The 17,918-nt window shown below is 51.3% G+C and overlaps 1 protein-coding gene across 1 annotated transcript; it reads left to right on the forward strand.

The window, feature by feature from the left end:
- The first annotated feature begins 4,875 nt into the window (after positions 1-4,875).
- S100A9 (S100 calcium binding protein A9) lies at positions 4,876-7,672 on the forward strand. Its single transcript, XM_003802255.3, has 3 exons — positions 4,876-4,891; positions 5,251-5,417; positions 7,299-7,672. The coding sequence occupies exons 2-3, from the start codon at positions 5,268-5,270 to the stop codon at positions 7,554-7,556; spliced, it is 408 nt and encodes a 135-aa protein (XP_003802303.1). The 5' UTR covers positions 4,876-4,891; positions 5,251-5,267; the 3' UTR covers positions 7,557-7,672.
- The last annotated feature ends 10,246 nt before the right edge of the window (positions 7,673-17,918 follow it).

Below are 17,918 nucleotides of genomic sequence, written 5' to 3' on the forward strand. Positions count from 1 at the left end.
AAAAAAAAAAAGAAAGAAAGAAAAAGCCATGAAGGCTATGTTAACCAGTTTGATGAAAATATTTCAAATTGTATATAAAACCAGCACATTGTACCCATGATTGCATTAATGTATACAGCTATGATTTAATCTAAAAAAAAGAAAAGAAAAGAATTTCTACAAGTGTGTATGTTTCTGAGAACAAAAAAATTGAAAATTTGGAGCCAAAGGAATCCCACAGGCAGTCTGGTTGAGGCAGGCCACCAGGTGGCACTGTGCATTCTCCCATGATGCCGAAGCCACCTACCCAAGTCTCCCTGTCTATTTCTCCATCACTTCCTTTTTTCCTTCTCTGCAATCTTGCGTGTTGCACAACTTATTAATTACAAGAAATACCAATCTTTTAAGCATATGTTCTATCCAAAGCAAATCAGTCATTCATTTTATTTTGCAAACGTTGGTCAGGCATCACTCATATGCAAAGCTTATCACACAGGGATGAGTAGACCAAGACTCACCACTTTCACGAAGTCAATAATCTAGAGAGGGCAGCAGTCCTAACAGCCAGTGATTATGATCACAGAATGGCAGTGTTTGTGGAGGCCTTCATTTTCTACAAAGGACCGTGTACTTCAAAGGGATTCCCAGGAGGCAGAGAAAGATAACAACTAGATGTTGAGATGCTCACCAGGAATTTCCAGAGGGAAGTGGAAGCTAGGGACTTGGTGAGGTGAAAAGCTGGGTTCACAAGAGATGGAAGAGGGGGAAGGACTGGGAAAATAGAAGCCAAGGAACAGAAAAGGAATGTCAGCTTTCTAATTTGGAAGGTAAAGTTTCCTGGAATTTACAAGGCTTATGAGCAGGTAGCAAGGTGGAAACAGGAGCAGGTGTTCAGACGTGGGAAAGCCTCTGATTGAGGATCTGAGAGGCCAGGTAACTGAAGGGGCCTCACTGTGGATGTGGAACAATCCAACATGGGGCCAGGGTGTGGGGCTGCCTTGGACCAAGTGTCTCAGAGACCTGGTAATGACCACCAGGATGCAGCAGGTGGTCAAGCCTTGGTGTGGACGAAGTGCAGAAGTGGAGGGACAACAGTCTGAAGTTACCTGCAGATAACTTCTCTGAGCTACCCCAGTGCACCAGAGATTCAGAATGAGCAATGAAGGACACAGAGGATGTCAGAGGCCTGTTTTCAGGAGACCCAGATCCAGAGATGTCCCTGAAAGAGTACCTGGGAGCCATAGCAAGGACTAAGGGAGGGAGGAGAGGAAGAGGCAGCAAGTGGGGTGGTGCACTGGGCCCAGGAGTCAGCTTCCCTCTGGAGAGGGGGACCTAACTTCAGGCACTGGGAGAGCAGGTAAACCAGGAGACAGCCCTGTGGTACTCATGGAACCCAACAACATCCCATCAAAACGTAGAATCAACACTAGAAATGGCTTCACAGTCTGCTGTCCCAGCCTCCTCCTGTAATGGACAAAAGAATGGAGGCTGGAGCACAGAAACGGCCTCTAAAGTCACTCAACAAGTACCAACAAGTACCAACAAGTCTGGCCAAGCCAGGACTGGACTCCAGTTCTCTGCCCCTCCACCCAGAGTGCTGCTGAGCTCCTCATGCGCCTCATGTGACACCCACACTCCAACAGAAAAGGGCAGAGCACCCTGAAAGGCAACAGCAGATGGGCTGCAGAGAAAGGGCAGGACACAAACACAAAATACACACAGTCCTGAGTGGACGGCAGGTTTGCTTGCAGCCCCGGGACCCCCCACCCCCCCCCCCCCCCGGGGCCCAGGCGCCCCCCCCCCCCCCCCCCCCAAAGTGCCCGGGCGAACCGCCCCCCACATACCCTGCTTGTCTATTTTCCCATTTGTTTTTCACCCTGCTAAGGAAACCATGCCCTTTTCTCCCAATGACAACTCCAGAGTCACTGTGCAGAGCCAGGAAAATTGGCCCCAAATTGGCCCAATTCCAGCCCCAGCAGTTTCCCTGGAAAATCAGTACCTTGAGGAAAAGACCCCTCCCACACCCATTAGTTCAGTCTCTGCACTGGGTTGGCAGCAAGGAGGCAAGTAGGGGCTGAGGCACCCACTGTCGGGCCAGGGAGTGTCAGAAGCTGCCACCTCAGCCCTGGCCTCACCTAGGCGTGGGACTATCTGGGACCTGGGGCCCCACTGTGGCTTTCTGAGATGAGAGCGTCAAGTGCCCCTGAGTGACTACTCACTCCCACCGCTGCCTGCCTGTCTCTCCCACTCCCCATGCGCCAGCACCCTGCCAGCACTGTGGTCACAGTCAGTGACTGTGCAGAAAGTTCCAGGGCAAAGGGCAGCAGACCAACACTCACCTCACACACACTCATTTCCTTCCTTACTCGTGCACCCCCACATTAGCCTGGGGAACAGCTGCACCCTGCCTGGAGGGGCCTGAAGGCCGAGCTCCAAGATGCCACACAGCTGCCGGCACAGCACACTTCACTTTACACACTCCCTACTTCCTTTTTAATGTTTTTGTTTTCCTTTAAAATTGGTTGGCAAATCTTACAAACAGTTTTCACATAAGCGTTCAGATTTCCTGGGCCTTCAGGAGATCCCGGCCTGCTCTGCTTTCCTACAGGCTGCCTGAGCCATTTGCCAAAGTCCTCACCACTGCCCTGTATCTCCAGCCCTGAGGCCCCAGGTCCATGGCCTTGAGCTGCCCACTGGTGCTATGGATATCCTTGCACCTGCCAGCTCCAACTCCTCCCTGCTACTGCAGGGAGCCCAGTGTGAAAAGTGCCCCACAGGGACCTGCAGAGGGTTGCAGAAGGTGTGTAGGCAGGGCACCGGCAGGGCCTCACCGGGCTCCTCACAGCCTGAGCAGGGCCAGCAGGGCCAGCACACGGGATGCTGCAGGCTGCAGTCTGCAGTCTGCACTTCATCCAGCCTGACCACTGGGGGCAGACATGGTTACAGAATGGATCTAAAGTCCTCAATCGTGTGTTCCGAGGCTGTGTCTACACTGTTCTTCATTCACAGATACTTCACTCATTCAATCCTGCATTTAGCCTGGCCCTGTCTTAGCCACCAAGCTTTTCAAAAGTGATTTGGAACATGGGATAAGAGATGATGTGCCCCTTCTGTGTTGTGACTCACTCACCAATTCCCCAATCTTTGGCCTCATGGTGAATGCTTAGCCAATGCTGGTTGCATGAATGCATGAAAAGGTAACTGACAGTGATAGCTTCATTTACTGAGCTCTTCCCACTTTACATAGGCTGTTGCAACCTTCAAAGTAGGTCTTATTATAATCCTACTTTACCAATTAGAAAAATTCAGTACAGAGAAGTTAAATAAATTGCCTAAAGTCACACAGCAAATCTGAACTCAACCGTGTGTTGGCAGTGCAGGCAGAGTACACAGGGCCCAGACTTACACACACAGGGGCTCCTGTGGTCTTTCAGAATGGAGAATGAGGAGCAGCTGAGGCGGTGAGGGAAGTATGAGTGGAGGCTAAACAAAGGGACTAGTGGGCATAGAACCACCTTCCCTGCCGGAAAGAGAGGCAGAGGTGAGGGCTCAGAGTGGACCCTCCCTTCACACTTCCTGGGACAAGGGGCCAGATGCCAGCAAGGACACAAGATCACTCAGCAAATCAGGGGTCCCACATGCCAAGCCCTGGATGGTGTGCATGGGAGCATATAAACATGAATGAGAAGCGCCCTTGGAGGGTCTATAGCCTATTATTAGACAGAGGCCAAATGTGTAAAGAACTTTACCCCTGGAAGACGAGTATTAAGAGGCAGAGGTGTGGGAACTCAGGGAACTCAGGGGCTGTATCCAAATGGGAAGAGCTGAGCAAACTTCCTGGAAGAGGCTGCATTTGGAGTCAGCAGTCCTGTGGGGCAGGCAGGCAGGGTCTCACCAGTGTTGTGGAGAAGGGCATTCCTGGGATGGCAAGGTGGGAGGTGGGCCTGTGTGCCCACAGGGCAGGGGGTGGGACTGAGTGAAATTCCCAGAGGGCTCTGTGTTGGGCAAAGCTGTATCATGGGCAATGGTGAGCCAGTGGGAGCTTGTAGCAGGGAAGGACTGTCTTGCCTCCCACAGGCCTTGCCCCCCCAGCATAAAAACAGCTATCTTCTAGGCCACGTGTCCCAGGGTCCCTCGCTGGAAGCAGGATGTAGAAGGGTGATCCTGAGAGTTACTACTCACACATTTTCCCCCGAGGTGTTCCTGGTCAGACCCAAGAGGGAGGTGTCATCAGAATCTCCCTCAACCAGGAACCAGGATGTCTGGGTCCAAATCCTGTTGTTACCAACCAACTATGTGACCTTGTGCAGGTCCTTCTCTGGGTGTCGGTTACATCATCTACAATGCAAATGGGTTGACCACTTTTAAGAACCCTTCTAACCCTGACTCCCACCCTGTGAATCTAAGAACTCCACACCAACCCCTCACCCTCCTAAGAGCACTTGTCACAGCCAGGACAGCAGGGGTTGCACTGATAGTGGTGACAGGCTGTCCTCATGGTGAGGCAGAGTGGGCCAGGCATCCCATAGGTCCTCAGCCCACCACCAGCCTCTAGCTGCCACAGGTGGGATGGTGCCCACAACCCCAGTGGGGACAAGACCAGAAAGGTGACAGAGGTATGGCAGGCTCACTGGCTCACAGAGAGAACGAGGACTGGGGGGGTGAGTTGGTGAAAAGAACCGCCCTGCAAGCTTCCTCCCAAACCAGCCCCAGGCCAGGGCTGGGAATTTCACAAAATAGCAGAAGGCCTCTGTGAACATTTCCTGCCCCGCCCCAGCCCCCTTCCTGGCAATGTTACCACAGGCTCACCTGTGAGGCAATCGTGCCAGGAGAGGGCTGAGCACCCCCAGGGTGGCCTATAAATGCTGAGCCTGCTCTGCCCTGTCCACTCTCTGTGCGATTCTCAGCTTTGGTGAGTGCGGCCAGCTGCCCCACGGGACCCTGCCTGCCAGCTTCTTCTTCTCTTCCCTCTTCAACTTACTTCCAAACTCTCCTCCTGAAAGCCCTCCTTGGTTGACTGTAAAGTTTTCTTCACGTTTTCTTAGGTCAGGTTCCACTGGAGCCTCCTGCCCCCTGATGCTTTGATTTGGGGCCTTCTCCCCACACTCTATAAACTCTTTTTCACGCTGTGAGACAGGTGATGTTTCTGCTCAGCAGCAGCTTGCACGTCCTTTATTGTGTGTTTCCCTAGCTCCTGTGAGCAGAGGCAGGAGCTGGTGAGGGAGAGCGAAGGCCTTCCCTCCTAAGTCCCACAGCCCTCTTCTCCTTTAGGCAGACAGACCAGGAGGATGGCGACCGAGTTATCGCAGCTGGAACGCAGCATTGAAACCATCATCAACACCTTCCACCATTACTCCGTGAGGCAGGAGCCCCCAGACTCCCTGAACCAGAAGGAGTTCAAACAGTTGGTGAAGAAGGAGCTGCTGAACTTCCTCAAGGTAGGGCTGTGCTCCAGCAGGGCTCACCCAGCCTCAGCAGCTCGGGCTTAGAGGGGAGGACAGGGGGCAGTCTAGAGGAGCCAAGTCACAGTGTTGGCATGAACACCTGCCTTGTGCTGGGCCCTGTTCTGGGCAGGGGGGTGTCCTGGGCAGAGAAGCCCACTAACCCACGCACCACAAAGTTGTCGATAAATGAAGAGCTCAGATAAAGCCAAAGGTCAATGAATGCCTTAAAGAAAGTGAGACAGAGTACCAGGGGTAGTTTGGGCTGGGTGGGGAAGAGGAAGTAGGTTACTATGGGCAACACAGTCCTCTTTGAGGAGGTGACATTGGAATGAAGACCTGTGTGCTGGGAAGGGATGTACCTGAGGATGACACCTGGCAGGGAGGTGGGGGACACTGGGCCTCAGGAAAGGACACTCCGGAGGATGATACCTGGAGGGAAGCTGGGGGACACTGGCCCTCAGGTGGGAACATGCAGTAGCAGGTGTGAGTGTGGGGACCTTTGCTAATCATAAGGATCTATGAGGGAAACCAAGTAAACAAATAGCGCATGGAGGGCACCCGGCGTAGCACTGGCACATGCCAGGCACTCAGCAAAACGTGAGGTCTTTCCACCACCACTCCCATCAGAAAACAATTAGGTAATTCTGGGAACTTTCAACAGTCTTTTTGTTTTCTTTTCAAATTTGGGTAATGGGGGGAAATACAGGCCTTGATGAAGAAGAGTGGGAGCCATGGGTCCCAGTCTTTGTTCCAGTCCCACAGCCAGCCATCCAGGGGAGGTCCCAGGCCTCCTGCCTGCCCTCCTTCCTCATCCATGAGGTGGAAGGTCACAGCCGCAGGAGGTATTAGGGACACGGACAGCCAAGTGAGATGCTGATGAGGTAGACAAGAGAGGGTATGGGCAGGTGAGATGCTGTGTGGCAATGTCCCCTGCCCCAAGCAAAGTGACAGTCCAGGAAGGCAGGTGGGGGGCTGCTCAGGAGTGCCTGCTCCCACCAGCTAGGCACCCCCCACAGGCTCCAGGAGGGGCTTAGCTGAGGTGCCCTAGCCAATGGGTGGCAGAGCTGGAGCTTAGCTGGCCTTCTCTTGTGCTCCTGGCATTCCCATCCCACCTGCCATCTCTCCTTCCACACTTTGTCCCACCCTTCAGCCCACAGAGCACATACACTCTCTGCCCCTCAGGAATCTCCATTCTCTGTTTTCCCACCTTTCTGCTGTGCAGGTTGAAGAAACTTTCACAGAGAATGACCTAGGGGTGCTAAGGGAGTAAGCGTGGAGGGGACGGGATGGGACCCTAAGTCAGAGCAAGAGCAAATGACCCTCGCTAAGGCAAGGTTTCCTCAAGTCGTCCCCAAAGCAGACAACGTTCCTACCTGTTAAAGTTGTTACAGGACCAGATGAGGTGACCTTTCTAGACTTGCCAATCCTGTGGCCAAGCCCCTTGACCTCAGTTCCCTCTTCTGTAAGATAGAGGAAGTCACCAAGCCCAAGCCACGGGTTATGTGGAACGTGCACCGGGAGGTGTTTGGGGTGTGCTCCACACCTGCTCCACCCTGAGCACTTGGGCCATAGCCATTTTCAGTTTTATTTTGTTTTTAGATCAGTGGTTCTCAACCTTCCTAATGCTTCAACCCTTTAATACAGTTCATGTGGGTTGCAACCCACAGGTTGAGAACCGCTGTTTTATATCAATATAAGAAAACCTATGATTAGGTTATGTTGTTTGCATTTGTTAAGGTGAAGTCCAAGTCATTCTCAATTTCAAGGTGAGGCTGGGGCCAGGTGCCCCTGTACACTTGCTCTGGTGGTTCTCTATGGTCCCCAGCACTCTTCCGGCCACACCCAGCCCTAATAGCCCCTCTTCCCCACCCACAGAAGGAGAAAAAAAATGACAAAGTCATAAACCACATCATGGAGGACCTGGACACAAACGAAGACAAGCAGCTGTCCTTTGAGGAGTTCATTGTCCTGATGGCGCGACTGACCGAGGCCTCCCATGAGGAGATGCATAAGAATGCCCCCGATGATCCAGGCCACCACCACGGGCCAGGCCTTGGTGGTTCCTGTGGCCCCAGACCAGGCTCCGGAGAGGGTGGCCACGGCCATGGTCATGGTCACGGCCACAGCCACTAATGAGGAGGCCAGGCCACCCTGTGCCTGCCAGGCCAGAGCCCTGGGCTGGCATGTCAAACTGCCTTGGCTATGGAGCTGGGGCTGGGGCTGGGAAAATAAAGTCCTCCTCCTTGCCAGCACCTTGCGTGTTTCTTCCCCAGCCCGTGCTTACCAATAGCTCAACCTCCTCGTTCAGTAATGACAGAATGAGAAGCTGCCGTATAGGTGTCTGTGTTGAACCCCTGGACTTCAGGCCCCACTGCTCAGGGCCAGGTCACCCTATCCCATCTCAGATCTCTCTGCCCAGCCTGCCAAAATGGCCCTTGTCACTGCAGAAACCAGAAAGGGGGAGCTATCTTTTCCCCTCAACATGCCAGCCACCTTCCCACCCAGGCCACCTGTGCACTCATCACCACTCACACAGCCCACTGTCTCCCGCCAACTCCTTTGCCCTACAAGTCTTCCCAGAGTGGACCAAGATGGAGCTGTGACAGGGGATAACTGGGGAGGAATTCTGGCACCTCAGCAGTAGACAAAGACAGCCTGAGTGTGTTTACCCTAAATGCACTTTTGGGTCCAAAAGAGAGGTTAGGTCTCTCTTAGTAGACCCCACATCCTAACTGTGGGTGCTGGTAGCCACAGGGGTGCTCACAGGTGTGGAAGGCTGGGAGTCAGCCCACCCCCGGATCCCCACCTGACCATCCGAAGAAACAAGCTTGGTGACTACGATGAGGACTCTACACTGGGTCCAGAGAGCCTTTGGGGTCTAAAGATTAAGGGGGCCCAGCTGGCCAGCAGGGCCCCTACTTCTCTCCACAATCCCTGTAGCCAGACCTGGCCCAGCTCCCCCAGGGCTGCAGCTGACCCCCCAGTCCATCTCAGTGACTCTTCTGCCATCTTGTTCCCCTTTGGCCATAAAGTCCCTTTCCCTGGTTACAACCAGCAGGGATGGGCGTTCCAAAACCCTGAGCCTAGATCAGGGTCCTCTGACCCCCTGTCATTTTAGCAGACAGAAGACTCACAGCAACAGATGTGAGGGAGCTTGAAAGACCAGCAGTCCCCCCCACCCGCTCCCCGCCACGTTAAATGCCAAGCCAAGGCCCTCAGGGAGGAGAGAGAGCAGGACACACCTTGGCAGACTTGGTCACAAGAGCACAGTGACAGTGGGGCCGTGAACCCCACTGCTCCACTGGCTGGACCAGCCAGCTTCTTCTCCAGCAACGAGCAAGAAGATAGAAGGTGTGGGGTGGGATTTCAGCTCTCCCCTTTCTGCCCAATGCAGCTCTGCCCCTCCACCCCCACCCGCCTCTGGCAAACTCCTACTCTAAGGACTCAGGAGGCTCTGCTCTGGGCACAGGGATTTGAGGGCACAGGGTGTCTCCAGGATCTGTTTCAGGCTGTGAGCTTGGGCAGCAGAGTCGAGAAGCCCTCACCAGCCCCTCTGTGCCTGACTTGGAGACCAGACAGCTGAGGACACTAATTTTCTGACAGCCCTTCTGCCCCGTACTCATGTCCAGGGAAGAGTTACCATCTTCATCCCTTTTAAGTGCAGCTTGGCTGGGGGTGGATGTGGGAAGAAGCAGCCTAGGGGGCTGGAAGGACTGAGACCAAAAGCTTCCCAAGGTGTGAGAGGTGCCCCCACCCCCCTCCACCCACCACTTACTACAATGCCTGCTCCTCAAACCATGAGCTCCCTGAGGGCAAAGTCCATGGCATCTGTCTCAGTCTCAGCTTTATTCCCAATGTGTACACAGTAGGTTCTCAACAAACATTGACTATATAAATGTTCTAAAATTTCTCACATACTCCATGCTTCTTCACAGGGGAAGGTGTGAGGGAAGGAGGGAGCAGGAGAATGGGATTAAAACCTGCAAACGTATCATAAGGACATTGGCACTAGACTGTTGATCACAGCTCAATTTATAAACACCAAATGTGGAAACAACCTAAATGCCCACCAACCTAGAAATGAATTAACAAGCTGTAGTGTATGTATACCATGGAATACTATTTAAGCCATTTAAAAAGATGGAGACTTTACATCTTTTGTATTAACCTAGACAGAGGTGGAACACATTCTTCTTAGTAAAGCATCACAGGAATGGAAAAGCAAGAATCCAGTGTACTCAATTGTAATATGAAGGCAGTAAATGATCTAATACAAGGTGGGGTATAGGGGGATGAGCAAGTGGGGAGAGGGAAGGAGGGAGGGGAATGGGGGGTCATGGTGTTTGGCACACTCCTTGGGAGCAAGACACAATTATAAAAGGAACTTTAACAAATGCAATCAATGTAACCTAATTCTTTGTACCCTCAATGAATCCCAAACAATAAAAAGAGAGAGAGAGATGGGAATAAAAGGTATAGAAAACAAAAAAACCAAAAAATTGCAAATGGGAAGTTCCAGGAAGAACCTCATGAATCTACACCTGAAGGTAGGGGAAGCAAGCTTGTGGGCTCTGAAGGCCCCTCTCACTTTGTTCAATCAGAACAGCTGGATTTGAAGAAGATTTATCGTGACACCTAAAAACTATTGACCTAATCCCACCTGCAGTGCTCCCACCCCTGATTGATTCTTCCTCATACCCCTGCCTGAATTCATCCTGGAAAGGAGCTCGCTCCTTTGGCACTAACACTTAGAAAGTTCCTCATTACAATTAGCAAAAAATCATCTCCTTATACCTGCCTGACATTAGTCCTACTTTCCCTCAACTCCCTATGGACACAGAATAAATCTAACCCCATATAATCCATACTGGCATACCTGCATCCACTCCTCTGTTTCTTCAAATGCTCTCCCTAAATCATGCCCAGGTTTTCTCCACCTCTTCTTGTCTGCACCAAGAATTCTCTGCTTCATCCTGGTGTCTCTGGGAAGTCCCTACGACCCACAGGCCTCAGAGCCAGTGTTACCAACTCCATTAAGATTTCCCCAACCACTCACCCTTCTCAAGAATACAAGGGCTTCCTCCTGTAAGACCACAGAACTTTCTGGTACTCCCACCACTGCACTTCAGATACAGAATTGCAATCCCTCCTCTGCAGGTCTGATCATCACCCATGAAAGCTAAGCCCAGGTCAAAGTCCACACATTCCAGATCCCAGCAGGGAGCTGGTTCTCAGTGAGCATTTATGGACAAACTGGGGGGGGGGGGATAGGATGGCCCTAGGACCCTATGGAGCTGGACACCATGGTTGCAGCAGAAGCAGGTCCTTTGCAGGGAGGATGCTGGGCTTGTGTGGTGGGTGTGAGGACCTGAAGGCAGGTGGGGTGCCTGCCGCCCAACAGCCCAGAGTAGTCCGGCAGAGGGCAGAGCAGCTGGGCAGCAGTATGCCCAGAGCACAGACTTTCTCAGATATCAAGAGTTCTTCCTATTGCCTTATTTTCTGCTAACTCAATCTGGATATAGAAGACTATTCTAGATTCCAGGAGAAGGTCTGACCGCAAGCCACTCTCACAGGGGTCTTGGGGTTTTCTGTGAGCACAGATCAGCTCCACAGAGCCCATCAAGGTGATTCAACCTCTTCCCTCCCATTAGCCCTTCCATTCCAAAAAGTAAAAATCTGGTTCTCTGAAGTAGAGAGGTGAGCAGGCTTCTTCTCTCAGACAGACAGCAAGTGTGTCTGTGTCAAGTGGGAATTGATGGCTACCTCTATGATTAATAAGTCCTTTTGGGAAACAAGAACTTTAGGGATTTCCCCGCCATTGTAGTGACTACAGACCAGAGACAGCTGTCATCAGATGACTTGCTGTCAATGCCTGGAAAGACAAGCTGCCCTCCTTTGGAGGGATTAGAGTGGAACCTGAACTTCCGGGCGACTTTCTGGGAGAGGTGAGGAAGCAGCAGTGGCCTTAGGGACTGACTCTGCCAGATGCTTCAGGGTGCCCTACAAGAGCCTCAGGGCCTGGGGGGGGTGGGGGCTACAGGATGTGGGAGAAATGAGCTCACTAATGCAGTATATCAGGCACCGTGTAATACTCCAAGGGGCCACCCTGGTAGTTAAGGCCTGACCCTGGGGTCAAGGAGCTTCCAAGCATGTGGGGGAGACAAGGCAGCTCCTCAAAGATTCTAATATGGAGAGTGAAAGGCCAGGGAGGTGTGAAGCTCAGTGGGGCTTTGAGGTGGGAATGACACCCTTCACTGGAACTGTCTCCTAGAGAGGTTGAGTGTCAGAGTGGCAGGAGATTGTAGCAGGAGTCCTCCTCCATGCACAAGGGGCACTACAGAGAGAGGACCACGCGTGCAAAGGCTGGAAGTGGCAGGTGACCACACGTGCAAAGGCTGGAAGTGGCAGAGATGGGCTTTGAGCTGGACTGAGGAGGCTTGTAAGGGAGAGTGAGGAGAGCAGGGTGGGTATGGAGCCAGAGAGCTGCACGCACCTGTAGACTAGGGGCTGAAGCAGTGCAGGATGGAGCAGAAAACAATACAATCACATTTGCATTTCAGAGAAGTCTCTGTCTGTGGCTTATGCAGTGGACTTGGGGTGGGAGTGGAACCACAGTCCTGACACAGCATGCTAGGAGGCCGTCCCAGCAGCACAGGTGAGAACTAACCAGAGGCTGAGGTGGTGCCTCTCAGCAAAGGCAAATTGAGTCAGAGGCTCAAACTACCCCAGGCTTCATCCCAAACAGGCAAGGTGCAGCCCACAGTCCCTAAAGGATATATAAGATTATTCTGATACTAGCCAAGACCTTGCCAGGAAGAAAGGCCTCAGCTTTCGCCAGCCCAGTGAAGCAACATTACGCAACCCTGCCATAGGCCTGCTTGGAGGTGAACTCCAAAATCCACCCTCAAGGTCCTGCCTCCCCAGTAGTTGCTCAAAATTTATATTTTAAGAAAACCCTGTGTCATGGATTTTGACATTCCAATTACCAAAGAAGCAGCAGGATAGAACAACTGGTTGCTCAAGTCCTGTTGCCTCTCAGAGTTGTCACCTGAAACACCCTTCTATCCCTAGACTCTGAGCAGTCCTGGGCTGGACTGGACCCCCATTATGGCCGCAAAAATCCCCCAGACACAAGAGACAGGGAACAGGTGCTCCTTGGGAGAGCTGCTGGCCCCTGTCTAAGAATCCAGGCTCCCCCTTTTCTCCATGAGTTCTCCCATTTTTTCTCAGGTACCCAGAACTATCACAGGTAGACCGTGCAGTGACCCAAAGTGAGGCAAGGATGAGGGGTGTGGCACCCACACACAGCAAGTGTGGCAAGATGCCAGCACGCAGTCTGGACCAGCCAGCCCTCTCTGCCTCCCTAGCCTCTTCCCACTTTGCCCTGCTTGTTCTCTCTCTGCCTTTCCTGCACTCTCCCAGAGCTCTGCTCTACTTACTGCCTCCACCCTCCCACTCTCTATGGTAAGATGCCATCCTCGGTACCTGGGGTGCTTCCAGGAAGGGAATATGCCTTTCAGAAGACTAAGGGTCATCTTTAACCAGGGAAGACTCCAAACACACCGTGTTCAGCTAAAATTAACAGAAAAAAGTCAATAAAAGAAGAATTATCTAGGTTGGGTGCCAGTAGCTCAGTGGTTAGGGTGCCGGCCACGTGCACCAGGGCTGGCGGATTCAAACCTGGACCAGGCCTGCTAAAACAAAAAAAGTAGCCAGGCCTTGTGGTGGACTCCTATAGTCCCAGCTACTAGGGAGGCTGAGGCAAGAGGATCATTTGAGCCCAGGAGTTTAAACTTGCTGTAAGCTATGATGCCACAGCATTCTACCAAGGGCGACAAAGTAAGATTGTATCTTAATAAAAAATAAATAATTACATAAATAAATAAATCACAGTTAAAGAAAGAAGAAGAGTTATCTAACTCAGATTTCTGGGTAGGGCTAAGATCAACCATGTTAGTGTTCTCTCTGTCCTTTCTCTCCCTCCCTTGTTCCACAACATCTGAAAGCAGCTAAGCAGACAGAAAGGAAATGTAAATCTTTCTCTTTTTAAAACTGCTTTTGAGAATCTGTTTTACAGCCTCGACAATTTCCTGGACAGACAGCAGTCATGAGAGCTACAGGCCTTAGTTTCCGTCCCAGGGGCACAATCAATGACAAGACCACAGTCACCAGTGATAAGCCTATTTTCAGAGAAAGGCAGGGGGCCAACCACCCGCTCTGCCATCCTGCCGCCACTTCTGTTACCAGCCTGCTGCCAGAAGGAAAGAGCAGAGAGGATGCCTCAGTACCCTGCTAATTTGGCTACAGCCATAAATGTTCTTCACTCCCTTAACAACTTCTAAATATAAAGCCTGAGAACCTGGTTCTCTCTCCCTCTCTTTCACCATATTGGCCCTTTTCCACTGGAAAAGTAAAATAAACTCTTTCTTATTTCTATCCTAACACAAATCCACAGAAAAAGCTGAAGGGTTGGGGAATTTGGTCTGAAAAAGAGAAGCAGGGGCTGTGACAACAGCTTTCCAATGTTGCCGAGGCCTGGAAAAGGAGCCCATGCCACAGCAAGGCCTCTAGAGCCTCTGCAACTGCTTGGCCACTGCCCCTGCCTCCAGCACCACCATGGCTCCTTGTTCCCTTCTGTACCAGCCGTTCGTTCCCTCAGCTAGAAAAGTAGCTCACATCGAAGAAGCCAGCCTCTGTGGGTCTGCAGCCGTTAGCCGCAGGCACTGGTACAGATGCTGGGTGAGCAAAACATGCACTGTTCCTGCTCCCTTGCAGCTTCCATAGGGCCAGAGTCAGACAATAAGCAAGGTGAGAGATAGACAGCCTGGGTCACTTCAGAGGGTGAGGAGTTCCACAGAGAAATATAGGAGGAGGTAAGGGGAGAACTGCTGGGGACACAGCTGGCCAGGCCTCGTTAGAAAGCAGCACAGGAAAGGAGGCCTGGATGAAGAATCCACCTCACAGCCCTTTTATGAAACTAATTTATAGCTCTCAAATGAAAGATACAACTTAATTCTAGCCCAAGAATATGGGGAGGGGGTGGGGAAGGGGAGGGGAAAAGGGCAGCTGGGTGGTGGGAGGGTGACTGGAAAGATCACCTATATATCTGTCTAACAAGGGTACAAGTGAACTTTTGTAGAACTAGAATATAAATGTTTTGACACAACGACTAAGCAAATGACATGAAATCTATGTTAACCAGCTTGATGAAAGTCTTTCAAATTGTATATGAAAACACTACACTGTACCCCATGTTTGCATTAATGTATACAGCTATCATTTAATAAAAAAAAAGAGAGAGAGCAAAAAAAAAAAAAAAAAAGAATCCACCTCAGCAGCAATTACTGCAGGTGCCTTAGAGAACGTCTGGCAGCTGCTGTGACATGACTTATGTCTGGAGACCATTCTGGCTGCTCCGTGGAAATTAGACCAGGGAGGCCCAGAGCAGACTCGGGAGACCAGTCAGGAGGCTGCTGCAGAGACTCAATTGAGCCCAATCTTGTGTCACATGCTGCACTAGGTCCCCTAACCTCAGTAGCCCTCAGTCCAGCGAGGGTGGCTATTTGGAGGAAATCCTAGGACAGTATAGAAAAACTTTTCCCCAAACTGTGAGGGATGCAAGAATCCAAAGAATGACCCAAGCCCAGCTTGGCAGGAAAGCTGAGCTTAGTAGAGGCCGTTTGTCAGGGCATTTCCTCCTGGGTGGCGCAGGGACTTCTTCCACAGGAGCTGCTTGTTAGCAGAATCTGCCCCTGTCCACCCTGTGGTATTATTGTAAATCTCCTTCCAGTGAGTAAGGTAAGTTTTTACATCACGCCTTTGCTCACAGTGGAACAAACCACCACGCAGGCATGGTGCCATCATCATAAGCTGTTATATAACCAGTCACATTAATGACATGATACTCCCCATCAGGCAGGCATTCCAGGATCACAGCTGGCCTACGGGCAGTAAAGGACAGCTGAAGCTGCTCTGAAGCAGTCGGGGCCAGTTCAAGCCAGTTGTTTCAGGGCAAGAAAGTGCTGAGGCTCCCAGGAAAGCACTGCACCTGCCACCCTGTAGTCAGCTTGGTGCCTGCTGTGTCTACTTTGTGAGGGTTTTGCTGAGTGCCCCAGGCTAGCTCAGACTTTCTGTTACTGGGGAACCGACAGTTCCCCCTCAGGTGGCAGACACCTCAGTAGGTATCTTCCACACACTACATGGTGGGCAAAAGACAGCAAAGGTGAGTGATGAGCACAGGACACCCCAGGGGCACAGAGGAGGTACCCTGAACAGAGGTAGGGGTGGAGAGGAGGGTGAGGAAAGCTTGCATGCATTAATGCCTAGGATGAGTTTTGAAAGGGCGAGGTTGTGCCCAGAGCTGTGTTAAGCAATGAGAGAAATCAAAGAAGCACAAGAAGTTACAGTCCCAGGGGCTTTGCCCTTCAAATTTTTACAGTCTTATTTCCTTTCTTTTAACTTCAAGGGCTTCTTGTGTTGGCCAAGCCAAAGCAATAGCTGTTGTCACAAGGCTTCCAACAGCCACTTCACTGAGCACAGATCCTTCTCCCATCCTCCATCGCACTGATACGCATAATGGCTAGTGGTACCTGAGGGCAAGCACTGCACACGTGGCCCCCAGGAGAGTGGCACTAGTGCCCTTTATCACACCATAGTGCCTTTGCCCAGACAGCTGTCAGACTAATTGTCCCAGCTGGAGTTGGAGAGTGGAACAGGCAGGTCACCCCAAGTTGGAAGGGACATAAACTCAGCTCTTGGTGGGAATGGGCAGGTGAGCTCCCAGGGGGATGTGACATTCAAGGTGGGCCATAGTGCACAAGCAGGAGCTCTAGAGCCACAGAGGCGCCCATGTTGCCCAGCACCTACAACAGAGTAGCCATGGCAATGTCTGCTAGTGAAGGGAAGAAAGGGCACTCCAGACAGGGGGCACAGGAGCAAAAGCTGGGAAGTCCAAAGGTTCACGGGAAAACTGGAGAACATTCTGGAGTTGCTGGGGATGGGGCTGCCAGGGTAAACAGAGGGTGGCAGTGAGACTGCAAGGGGAGCAGGGCCCATCCCTGAGACTCTGTGGCTCTATTGGAGCTCCTGTCCATAGTTTGTGTAGTGGCCCTGCCATGGTCATAGGATCTAGTCTGTGTGGCATCATGAAGGGACTAGAGATCATTAGTCCAAATGGCACCTACTAGATGAAAAGACTGGGGCTCAGAGAGGGGAAGCTACTTACCAACGTGAGCTGGCCTCCAACCGAGCTCATCCCTTCCAGGCTGAGGGCTCTTTCCATTGCCCTTGGGCACCTCTGACTAAGGCAGTTGACCAAGGTTGGTGGTCTTTGAATTTTTTCTAACCATTTTTTAAGTTCAGTTTGTGGCTCAGCTGGCTATTATGAAACTAGATCATGGCTGGTGAGTGTTTTCACAGTAGCAAATACGCTGGGTTTTATTCTCGTTGACTGGTTGTCAATCTCTTAGTAGATTCTGGTACTACTCTTGATGTCTACATGAGAACATCCAGGGAGAGTCCCATTTGGCAGAACAGAGGAAGGTACTGTGTAATTTCCCTTGTTTATTTCTCTCCTACCAGTCAACTTTAACTACCCAAGCCACTCCTAGAAATAATCTCCATCTTTGCTTTGGTTAAGAATGGTCCCTACATGCTGAGCTATGGCAGAGGGTGGGTCGGCTGCCACCAATGTCTTGTGTGAATCGTACCTCCCAATTACTGCTAATGTCTACCGAGACCTATGCCCAGTGTGTGCCATGAGGCTGTCTAGCCCTCTCACCCACTCTGGGAGACAGGTACTATTGTTGTCCTCTTGTTGATGGGGAAACTGAAGTTGAAGATTTTCAGTAACTGTTCAAGGCCTTACAATTAGTAAGTGGTAATGTCAGGATCTGAACCTGGAACCCTCATTCTCCTGGCTGCTGCCCTTTAGCATCCAGGAACCCCACTTCCTACCCTCGCTTAAGTGATGCCCTCCTTCCAGATCCATGCAAAGTTTTCCTCCATCCAACTGGGATATCTCAGAATGTCAAAACTGGATGGCTCAAGTGTTCTTTCTTTGAAATATTTTTTTTTAACTCTTTTAAATTCTTCAAAAAATAAAGCAAGCGGCCGGGCGTGGTGGCGCACGCCTGTAGTCCCAGCGCTATGGGAGGCCGAGGCGGGTGGATCACCTGTGCTCAGAGGTTCAAGACCAGCCAAGACCCCCCTGAGCCAACAAGCCAGAGTGAGACCCCGTCTCTACAACAACAACAGGACAACGAGACAGCCGGACCTTGTGATTCCAGCTCCATGGGGGGCAAGAAAACACTACAGGAGGAAGAAGTAATAAAAAAAAAAAAAAACCTTCAAAGTAATAAAGTTGAAATAAAAAAAAATTAAAAAAAAAATAATAAAGCAAGCAGAGGTCCAGAGAGGCAAAGTGACTTGTCCAAGGTGACTTGTCCAAGGTCACACAGTGAGGGAGGGCTTTCCCTGAATGCTCCCTCTTTTTTT

This window comes from Otolemur garnettii, unplaced genomic scaffold (assembly GCF_000181295.1).
Source record: "Otolemur garnettii isolate 467f Iridium unplaced genomic scaffold, OtoGar3 scaffold00244, whole genome shotgun sequence".
NCBI classification, from domain to species: Eukaryota; Metazoa; Chordata; class Mammalia; order Primates; family Galagidae; genus Otolemur; species Otolemur garnettii.